This window comes from Lagopus leucura, unplaced genomic scaffold (genome assembly GCF_019238085.1).
Source record: "Lagopus leucura isolate 7727_CA_CO unplaced genomic scaffold, USGS_WTPT01 Super-Scaffold_100015, whole genome shotgun sequence".
NCBI classification, from domain to species: Eukaryota; Metazoa; Chordata; class Aves; order Galliformes; family Phasianidae; genus Lagopus; species Lagopus leucura.
The window spans coordinates 3,061,392-3,072,648 of NW_024962269.1; the positions used below are offsets into that span (position 1 = coordinate 3,061,392).

The 11,257-nt window shown below is 39.9% G+C and overlaps 1 protein-coding gene across 1 annotated transcript in view; it reads left to right on the forward strand.

The window, feature by feature from the left end:
* Positions 1-11,257, forward strand: part of MTMR10 (myotubularin related protein 10) — a 37,387-nt gene that overhangs the window by 18,178 nt on the left and 7,952 nt on the right. The window contains exons 6-9 of the mRNA XM_042875931.1: positions 7,002-7,092; positions 9,474-9,657; positions 10,081-10,168; positions 10,314-10,402. Coding sequence (XP_042731865.1) covers positions 7,002-7,092; positions 9,474-9,657; positions 10,081-10,168; positions 10,314-10,402 — 452 coding nt within the window. The remainder of the gene's footprint in view (positions 1-7,001; positions 7,093-9,473; positions 9,658-10,080; positions 10,169-10,313; positions 10,403-11,257) is intronic.

Here is an 11,257-nt window from a genome sequence, read left to right on the forward strand (position 1 = left end):
CAGTACCATCTGCCCAGACATAAGTCTGTTTGCATTTATCAACAGAATGATGCCCAATACATTACTTCTCCATGTTCTACTTTTACAGAGATCCATTAGCAGAAACCTAGTTATGAACCATGCTGTTCTTCCTCGTTAGTGTTCTCCATTCCTGCCTGTCTGCTGTTCATAACCTTTCATGTCTGGAAGTCTTTCAGCAGTCAGTTCCCCTTTTACAGCTTCTCTGAAGTCACCCAGGAGTAGTCTATCTGGAATGTCTTTATAGCAACTCTTTTTGATTGGTTGTCACAGTTAAGAGGAGTAATTAGCCTGGAGGAGGGGAAAGAGAGCACAAACTCAGCATCTCATTAACACTTCTTGTGCTGCATTTCCTTATGCAAGAGCAAAATGCAAAACCTTTTTATAAAAACATTTTTTTAATGTGTTTGTAATTACATGGTCAGTGTGATTACTGATAAGAAGAATAGTTTTGGAGATGCAGAAGGATCTGAATCTGTTTATAAGAATAGTAGTGGTGGTGACTAAAAGCATGGCAGTTCCCATTTACAAGTATCAGGCCGTGATCACAAAGAGGAGTGGAAGGAAATGTGTACAGATGTAACTTACAGCTGTGACTCCTGCAGAAGGTGGCTGCAGCTTTTGTGTTTGGGTGCAGTACAGGAGCACACTTTAACTTGAAGGGAGGTAAAGTTCTGTTAACATAATCTAGTATTTTCATAACGATGTTATTCTGTTAACATTCAAATATAATTGCCTGAAGGCAAGTTGTCCTTAGATCTGGTTTCTCTATCAAGGTTTTGCTTCAGATGTTCCAGTGAACTCAAGTAGAATGGTCTTCTGTAGCACATGGGATGGAATTGTCTTGTTCTCTGTGGCATTTAAATGGCATGCTAGCTCCACGTTCTTGAAAGATTTTTATCTGGTTTCTGTTCTGCCTTTCGAACAGCACATGTTACCAAAGCTGTCCTAAAGATTGAAAACAGTCAGGACAGGTGGTCAGACCCCCCCGTGTGACTGAAGTACCTCTTAATATATGTTTACATCCTGCTATTTGTGCATGGAAATTTGATAGCTGTGTGCATGGAAATAGTGGTATCTGCCTAAATTTTGTAAGGAGCACCAAAACCTGGAATGATTGTAAATGGGCTTCTGGAACCCCTTTCTCTACAGGGCTGTGTCCATTAGGTGACCATTAGCTGCTCTCCCCTCTACTGTCAGTTGTGAGCTAGACACAACTGTTTTTCCTCAGAAATGTGATCGTGCTCGTTTTGGAACTAGATATGAAAACATCCTGAGTGTAAAAAAGCAAACAAAAAACCCCACAACCAACCAAGAATGTAGAATTTTGTATATGGGATATATGAATGTTTCCTATGGTTTCTGGTATTAAGAAGCTGCAGAACTCAGCTTTTCTGTTAGAATCACAGTGTGGAGGCTACAATTTAATTATAATCATGTCAGAAGTATTTCTGACTTGCAGGTTTTTGGTTTTTTTATAAAGCTTTTTCTATTTTATAGCTTTAAAATAAGCAGAAGAGAAGATGATGTTACAGTTGGTATTGCAATCTCTGTTCTGTGAAGCAGGAGACCTGCATGCCAGGCCTTTATAAATCATAAATAGCTTTCTCTGGCAGACTTGGCAGAAATGCTGTCAGGTACCCAGATCAGGGCAGGGAGATTTCTCTCTACCCAAGTGAAATCCCAATAGTACAGGTCTGCATCATTGTGTAAATGAAACAAGTTCAAAATGAAACCCTCCTTACTGCAGTATACACTTCAAACTGTGGGAGTATTTGTGCATTCAACTTAATTGGGTACAGTAATAGCTTGAAAGTAAAACACTTGGTAATTATTACTTCAAAGGTGAACTTTAAACGTGTGGAATGGTTGCAAGGAGAATCGGCTGTAACTGTCACGGTTAAGTTGCTTCAAGCAGAGTTTCTGGAATGCAATGGAAATGCTCATCAGCATTCCGTTACATAAATTGGTGTTGACAAAGAGTGTAATCTGTTTCTAAGGAAGTAGCTAGCTCTGCAGAACAGGACATAAGGGAGAATAACCCCTGCTAATTAGGCTGCTTACTGGAATAAAGAGTATTCTGATTGGGGTCGTAAATGGGGGAAGAAATGATCCAAATTTGAAAGCAGTCAGAGCAGATTTGGACAATCTATTTAATGACATAAATATATGTAAATAAGTATGAGGGTAGTGCTGGGAGATCTTCCCAAGTTCTTCTTTCTCAAATTGAAGCAGAAATAAAGTGGGAGAACGCATCAGATTTAGATGAATTAACTTACTAAGGTGCCAGATATTATGGAGGAGTATAAAAACTCATTCCTTCGATGTACCTTAATAAACACACGCCCAGCATTAGCTGCAGCCAACTCGTGCTAATGGAATACTGCCACAGCGTTAACCAGTCAGGTAAATATTTCCTTTCTTATTTTTATCCATGGATATTTGGGAAATAGGAGTTAAGAAATGACTGAGGGGTGGAACCTTGCATTCCTCACCACGTAGCAGTTGGTTTCCATTTTGTCTCTAAAATAACTGTAGGATCTCCACAGGAAGGAAAGCCAGCTGGGTGTGGGAGGAAGCGGAGGATGGGGAAGCAAGTTGGGGAAGTCTGAAGTTAGGCAATGTGGAAGCAGCAGCATTTCACCTTCTTTAAAGGAAAAGGAATAATTTTATGTTAGAAATCACAGCAGGTCAAATTGGAAAGACCTGCTGATTTCCAGTCTCTGCAATACCTGACACTAGACTAAGATATAAAAATATTTAAGAAGTTGAAGCTTTACGTCTGTTCTGTGATAGAAAGTGTGCTGCCTTACCACACAAATGAGTCTTGGCCATGTACCAGAGTGGCACACACCCTGTAATCTCCTGTTTCCTAAGTACGTATCCATTTTTGGACTCCCTTTCTCTTCTAGAGCTCCCTCAACTCTTTTCCTTCAGGAAACTTTTCAAAACATGTAGGAGATGAGTTTCAGAAACACAAGCTTGATCAAAACAGAATGCAAACTGTCCCAAGTCTTGTTTCCCATGCAGTGGCAGCTGTCCTTCATACATGTCATAACATTTGGGATAAAGTGGTGCCATTTTTTCCTAATGATTGCAAGGAATAATGTGAAACTGATGAGAGTTTTGAACAAATCATCCTGACCCTTCCTAAGGTCTTCCTCCTCCTTCACCCCCCAAACTTCTCTATTATCTTCCAGTTGTACTGATTCTAGAATGTAATATCTTGAATCTGGGAATACATGAGAAAACTGGGACTACATGAGAAAACTTTTATGTTCTTACGGTTTTTGGAGAGATGAAGAAAGCTTTTTTTTTTTTCTTTTCTTCCCCCAAAGTAAGTTCATCTAGTGGTAGTTTAAACATAGCAGTGCATTTTAGTATTTGACAATATTTAATGTCTGAAGGCTTGGGTAACCTGTGCTGAGACTTCAAACCTGTTTGTGCAAATGAGGGTTCTGATATGTATTATTTCAGCTTCTGGAGTTGTTTTACTATTTCCTCTTATGTAGAGTACTTGTATACAAACCAAATTAATGCATTGCTGCTACTGGAACTCCTACAGAATGGAAAGAAAGCAGTGCTTGGGGTTAGGCAGTGGGTAATTTAGCAGCTAGGAGAACGTGCGTGACGGCTGGGGCTGAAGGGTCTTTGAGCTGAAAGCTGCTTGTTCCAAGAAGACTTGCTGCCTGGAAAATCAGAAAGTGTTTCTGTGGGACTTGATCTAGTCCTGGTTGCATGAGTTTCCATTACAGATGTCTATTGGGAATGGGAACTGCTGTAGTAAGGAGAAATAGTGTGCTTTCCGTGGGTTCATCAGTCGGTGTGTTGTAAGGAAAGAGGCGAAATGCAGCGCTGTGCTAACAGAACACATCTTCAGTGTGAGTGCTCAGAATTTTTTTCCAAAGAGCATTGACGATGCTTTGAAGCTCCTCTTACTGGTAAAACTTCTGTTAAGGAAGGAAAGCCTTGCCCTGCAAGCATCGCTTATTTTGTGCAGCAAGGGGTTGTGCAGAGGGCGCTGACATGGGGAAATGGCCTTTGTGCAGTGAAATAATTAAACCCATTGTGTTTACTGTTCTTAATAAATGAACTTTCCAGCAGGCAGCCTATTCTCTTGTTTGACTGAGCCTAAATATCTTCAGCTTTACACAATTTTAAATTGGCAAAAATACCAAACATTTTTCAGTTTGATATGAGAACATTTCCTGTAAAACATGTTTGTCTTCCCATTTAAGAGCTTTCTGCTTATGGTAATAATCTGTTGAGATCTGTGGAATTTACTTGTCCTTTGAAACTTGCAGACAATAAAACTACTATGCAAGTTTAGGAAGGGAAAGAAAATGAGCATGTCTTTAATGTTGCTTAGTGTATAATACTCATTTTTTTTTCTAAGATGTAAAGTGAGAGCTGAGTAATTTTATTTTTTTATGCAACAGAAATGGGGTTTTGAACCTCAGCTGTAATGCACAGGTGGGCTGTTTCACTCACGCCGTAGCTGGGCAAGCACTGTCTGGACACCTAAGGAAAGGAAAGTTTTTTAGCAGCTGGGCTCAAGAGCACAGCTATGGCCTCATGTTTGCTGTGCAGCAGATCTCAGTGCTCATCTCCCCTCAGCTGAGCCCTCTTAACATGCCACACATGCTTTCTTTTTCAAAGACAGAGTTCTTAGATTCTGCCTTTAAAAATAGTTTTTACTGTATTTCTGTTGTATTATTTGGCAGCACAGTGGAATCCTTTTATGCCTTTCAGTTCATCTTCAAGCCTTTGAAACCTGATCAGCGTAGCAAAAGGCTTTCATCCTTCATGCCCGTAAATGAAGATTGTGAGTGGCTCTAACAGCAGTTGCTCTAATGAAAAGTTAATGAAAACAATGGAAGTCAGAATGTAGATGTATGCGGATTTCCATTTTGCTTCATTGTTACTGATGGGCAAAAGCACTCTGTTAGAAAATGCCAATGTTACAGAATTGCTGTTGCCTTATTAGAGTTCTTCAGCTTTTTAAATTACAAGGTGTATTAAAACATGCAAGGCTTCTGATTACTTCTTGATAGTTATTAATGGCTTTACCAAATCCTGGAAATTGGCTAATAAGTGGCTGTGCATTTCCCAGTAGTCCATTTCCCTGTAACACTTCCACTGTTCCTTTCTCAGGAATGTCCTGTCCTCCGTTTTGTACTGCAGCTCTGTCGTAAAACTGAAAGTGGTGGGGAGAAAAGGCAAAACGACTGTTCTTGTAAAGCTCAATAGGAGTTTTTTTGTTGGCGAATCTGTGGGGAAAAAAAATTCAGCTGTAGTTAGTCTGCAGTCATTACTGGCCTTATAAATTGTAGGCAATGTACCCATCAAAAGCCAACATCAATACAAAAACATAGCAAAGGTTCCATAATGCTGCTTACATGTTGCATGCCAACTAGTAGACGTACAGAAGCTTTCACCATGCAGAACTTCGCACAGATGAGCCTGGATGCTTTTCCCATTGCACAGTGATGCCAGTAGTAGTATTCTTTCAGTTGGTATACTATATATAAAATTATATGTATAAATATTTTTCTTTTATATGCTTCAGAATAAGACAACTTTTCTTCACTAACAGAACAAAATTTCTTGGAAGCACAGAAACTTGTTCAAAATTAATGTCTGAGATGGCTTAGCAGCGAATAAATGGTGCTCGTGGTGCCAGGTATAAAAGTCACAGAGTTGAAAGGAAGGAAGCAAAAGGAGACATGAAGTTTTAGGTGGTGATAGTATGAACTTAGACTGCATGGCATCTTTGTCCTAAGTAAAAATTTGAGCATATTGAGTTTCTGTATCTGAACATAGAGATTTGTAGAGTTTTGTATTTTATAACCTCTTTATCTTTAGAGGTGAGGCAGGTACGTTCTAGTAGAATGAACAAATCCTGAGGGAAGGAGGCAAAGCTAAAGGCTCAAAATCAAATCCTGAAATGTAAAGAATAACAGCACAAAACTGTACTTGAAAGGTTTTTTTTCTTCCTGAGTTCAATTTTTGCATTACTTTTTTTCAAGTCCTTTTATTTATTGGTGGTTTTACCACCTATAAAGCAACAACAGATAGCAAAATTTGGCTGCTTGATACCCAGTATCTAATCTTAAACAGTCTGTTGCATTCTTAGTTTTAACAGGACGAGTTCTAATAAAAAGGACCATGTGTTTGGAGAGAAACCAAATTGCTTATATGCCGGTCCTGAGCTATTAGGAAGAACGTGAAAGCTTAGACAAGTCTCCTCGTGCCTCAGGTTGATCTCTGCAGTTGTGAGGATGCACCTCTTATTTGAAATCTCTGATGAATTTCTCTTCCCAGAGCAGGGGCTGTGACTCAGCCTGGTCAAACCTGATTGCTGTGTTGGATTGTCAGAGATGGAGTTGGAGCTTGTGAAGCCTGCGGGCAGCTAGAAGTGCTGGGCGGGTTCCTTTTTGAATGAAAATGAGCCATCTGAGTCTGAAGTTATATGGGCTGGGCCAGATTTAGCGAGGCTGACATGTTGATATGTTTCAGTTGGCTCCTGCTTCAGTTCTCACAGCTGAGGAGTGGGAAGAATTGCAGTTCCCCCACCCTTGACAAACAGGACTAACATGAAAATTCTGTTTTTACTGAGTTTGGAGATTGGTGGAGAAACTTCAGCCTCTCATTCAACTGGTAAACTACAAACATCAAAAGCATCTCCCACTGTGAATTATTCATTTGCAAGTGGCATAGGGAGAAAAGCTGTTCTTTATTACCAAATAATTTGCTTTTTACTTACATTCATCAGTACTTTTCACAATTTTGAAACACAATAAAGTGTGAAATTAGCATAGGTCCTAGAAGTCTTCAAGCAACCTCTTGTTTTCCCTTCAAATCGGTATGGAAGTAGGCCTGAGGCCTGGTTTTAGCTTTTGCTCTGCAAAGTTAGTGCTATCATAATCATGGGCAATAAATTCTATGTAGATAAGTATTACTAATAACTGTTTCTGTCCTAGGTGTGCCTTGCAATAGCTCATTATTCTCAGCCAACGGATCTTCAGCTTCTCTTTGCATTCGAGTATGTTGGGGAAATATATCATAACCCAGGTATGTATGAAAATATTTTCATTATTCTACAATGTGTAAGTTTACTAAGGCTTCTATCCAGAAACAACAGCAAAAAGCATTTGAGGCTTCCTCGGGGTAATTAAAGTGGCCTGTCCTGCAGCCAACCTCTTACTCTCAGATGCAAGTCAGTTGCCATGATTGATGTTAAGTACCAAAATCAAAAGAAATATATTTCTTGTGTGAAACAAAGCTACCGATGTCAGCATGAATACTCATATTTCCAGTTCACACTTTGGTCCTCCTATCAGCATATGGGTCTTTACTGGTACTCTAGGTGCCTAGCTAATCTCCCATCAGGCAGGCTCATTCAGCTGCCCTTCTTTTGGGAATAAGTTTCTCTTCTGGTGGTATTGCAGGAGGATTTGTGCAGCTTGGGACTCCATACCTTCTTTCCTAGAGGCTTACTAGGCAGTTCTTCCCACCCAAAACCTCCACCACCCCTGCTGAGTTGGAGCACACCCTCTCTGCTCAAGGCCAATCTCCAACTGAACCCTGTCAGTTAGGTAAGCCTGAAAAAGATGCCTTTGGAACTTGGTTTCTAGTGTAATGCTGTGCGGTCACTGCTTAGTGTTCCCCAGCCAATACACAGCTGAAAACGATCAGTTCTAGCACTACAAGCCTCCAAATAGCAGAAGTACCGTCAGCGTAGTTCTGTGGTACTGAAATATTTGCTCAGCAGCTGAGATTAGAAAGCGCTGATCTGCCTGTCACAAAATTTGAATGCTGTGGAACTGTAGGCTCAGACATTCAAATTTGTACAAAAATGGACATTTTCCATGCAGGTGCCTACATGACCGCCGTGTGCATGCACAAGAATGAATGTGCATGTGATTATATTGCACGCATAATGACATATTTTCTTACCTGGTAAATCTTGGGTGGCTGTTAAGGTTGTGTAATGAGGTACTAGGGAGGAAGTCGTGTTGCAGAAAAGGGGACAATGAACTGTTAAAGCAGAGCATGAACAAAATAGTGATCTGCCACAAAGTTGCCTTAATTTTGTTCTTAAACTTCGATTTGCAGTATAGGGAAAAAACAAATAGGGGAACAATTACAAGAGGTGGGTAAAATACGTTATTCCTATGAAGCAGCAGATCAGAATGGCAGAAACTGGTTGTAGTTGCTGGAGGAAAAAGCTTGAAATACTTGGCGGTGATTGTTACTGTTATGAACTGAAAGATCTCCACATGTTAAAGTGACCCCTGGTTTGTTTGTGGCATGGATCTGTGGCTGTGCTCCTACCGTTACAGCGCTGTGTTCTGTGACTGCTCTCAGCAGTCCTGGTACAGCGGGATTTGAAATGCTGTCATTATGCTGCTAGGGGAACATAAAGAGCCTGCGTTGCCCTGGTGTACCTGAACGTCGTCTTATCCTAGAATATGTTTGATAATTAACCGTTGTTAAACAGTGAAATTCTAACATGAACTGCCTGGTAATTACAACATTCCTCTGCGTACTACGTTTGGACAACTCCTTCATCCTGAGTTCTGTGTAGTTTTCTTCTGAAAGAATGAAATTATAAAAAGTAGTCTGAGTGCTCAAGTTGATAGATAGCAGAAGGTAGAAGATACAGTCACTGAAAGGACAGTAGAGTGACTTCTGCTTCACTTGGGCAGAGTTTGCATCGTTCCTTCCATCTTTACGATGCTTACAAGGAGTTTTCCTGGTGGAAAAGTCTCAGCTTCTTTCACCTTCATTTAATAACTTTACCAAGTACTGAGGAACAGAGTGCAGTCTCCTTTGACACAGCTGACTGCATCCTTGGCACCTAAAGAATGACCAGCAAAGAGAATTTTCTGTAATAGTAGCAGGGCATATCATTTTGGTCCCTACCCACAAAGTGATGGGTCAGGTGTGCATATATATGTGTATGTACATATGTACCATATTTAAAAATTAAAATTAAAAAACATTATCAAACAGTTTTTAGCCTAGCCTTCACTTGTTTTTTTCTTTTTATTAATACAGATGGTAACTTGTAAGGAAAAACTGTTGAAATTGTGTACCAAGTATTTTACTTCATACAGAAGACAGTTAATTAAAGGGTAGTGTGTAAAGGTTAGATGCTTCTAAAACATCTGTGACTTCGGCATGTTGAAGAGAGACATCTTGTCACTTAAGATAAGCTCTGCTGCTGACCATTAGCATGTTCTGCCTTCTAGCAAGCAGCACAACACACCAGCTTTATGTCACTTCTCTGTTGACATCACAGGAAAAAAATGCATTTGCATCTTAGCCGTCATTGAGCCACAGATCTGTGTTCATGCAAAGATAGGTAAAGCTGGTACTGGTATTTGTCTTGTAATTAGGAAGATAAATGTCTTTTTTTTAATGTGCATTGATGAATTTTCTTTTCCTAGCAAAGAAGGTGAATGGAGTAGACCCAGGAGGCGGTGGAGGCAGTGGTGGTGGCATCAGCAGTGCCAGTGGTCAGCAGACACCTTTGTTTGAAACTTACTCTGATTGGGATAGAGAAATCAAAAGGACGGGTGCATCAGAGTGGAGAGTTTGTTCAGTCAATGAAGGTTATATGATATCTACTTGGTAAGTTTTTCTTATAATGCAAGTAAGCATAGAAGCAAATGAGGCAATTCTGCTGTCTTTTCTCTCTGACTAAGTCTCATTCCCACCCAACTCTAATTTAACTCCTCACTGTGCTCCCTGCAGAGAGCCCTTAGCTGGAAGATCCTGCAGATGCTGTCTTTGTAGGAATGCTGTATTTTCAGAACGTATTGGATCTGGCATCTATTTCTTTCATGCTCTTGTGCCTCTGACATTTGCATGTTTGTAAGCAAATGCACCGGAGCCATAGATGTAGGAGATGCACATGACAACTAGTTAGCCCTGTGATATTAACGTCTGACGCTTTAGAGTTGAACAGAGCTGATAAGACAGCACTGCAACAAAAGAAAAGCTGATAAAATACTTAGGGAAAAGTAACTTTTTGTATTGTGTTTGTTTCCCAAGCCTTCCAGAATATTTTGTGGTCCCTTCTTCCTTAGCAGATCAAGACCTTAAGCTCTACTCCCACTCTTTTATTGGGAGACGAATGCCAGTAAGTAAAGTCTTCATTCTTTATTTACGCAACATTAAATAGAAGATATGTATGCCAGTTAACATAGCTTAGAGAACATTAAGAAAAAAATGCACAGAATAACACAAACATGCTTTGTTGTTGTTTCGTGTTTTTCGTCTATTAGTTATGGTCCTGGAATCATCCCAACGGGAGTGCCCTTGTAAGAATGGCCAACATCAAGGATGTGCTGCAACAAAGAAGAATTGATCAAAGGTAAACAATTAGTTGATGTTATTCTTTAACCAGATACAGCATAAAGTGTGTGGCAATGGTGTGTAACGTAGCGCAGCGCTCTGTAGTGCAGAGCATATTTTTTCTTAATGTTACAGTGCAAAATCTTTTGAGAAATGGTCTTCTGAGTATAGTCCAGGCATGTGTTCTGTTCAAGGTCCGGTTCAGCTGGAAAGCTGAATAATTTATTGAGTTTAATGGCTGTGTATTTTTTAATTGCCAGTCTTCCAGCCAATAGAATTCACTGTTAGAAGGATTGGATCAGTATTGGTGATACTGCAGTAAAACTTAAGTTTATGTAGAATTTCTTACCTGCTTCAGAGAACCACAGCAAAAGTGATTTGTTTTATAGCATTTACTGTTCTCTAGATGCAATGCCACAATACACACAGCTGCTTGTTTTAGGTGTTGCACTGCGTGTGTTATGCTGGGGCTTTGAGTTCCATTTTGAAACCCTGTCAGATTTCCTGGCTTTATATACTTGATGCATGTTGTGTTTGTTTGGCACAGGTAAGTCTTACTAAAAATGGCGAAAAATGAAACATTGTGTAGAGCTGCTTGTTTAACCTGCAGCTCTGCCTCAGATTTTCACTTACCAAAGTGTTTTAAAGTTCAACCCTTCCATTTTTGCTTTGTAGCTTCAGGTATCGAAAATATTTGAGCCAGCAGCTTTGTAGCAGGAGCAAAGCATGTCCTAAAGATAAACTGGAACTTGTTCTTTCTTTTTTAACAAAGCATGTGTTTTACATGTTTTTGCTGTTTTGCAGTTTGGCATGTTTCTTAAGTTCTCTCTCTCTCTGTCTCTCTCTGTCTCTCTCTGTCTCTCTCTGTCTCTCT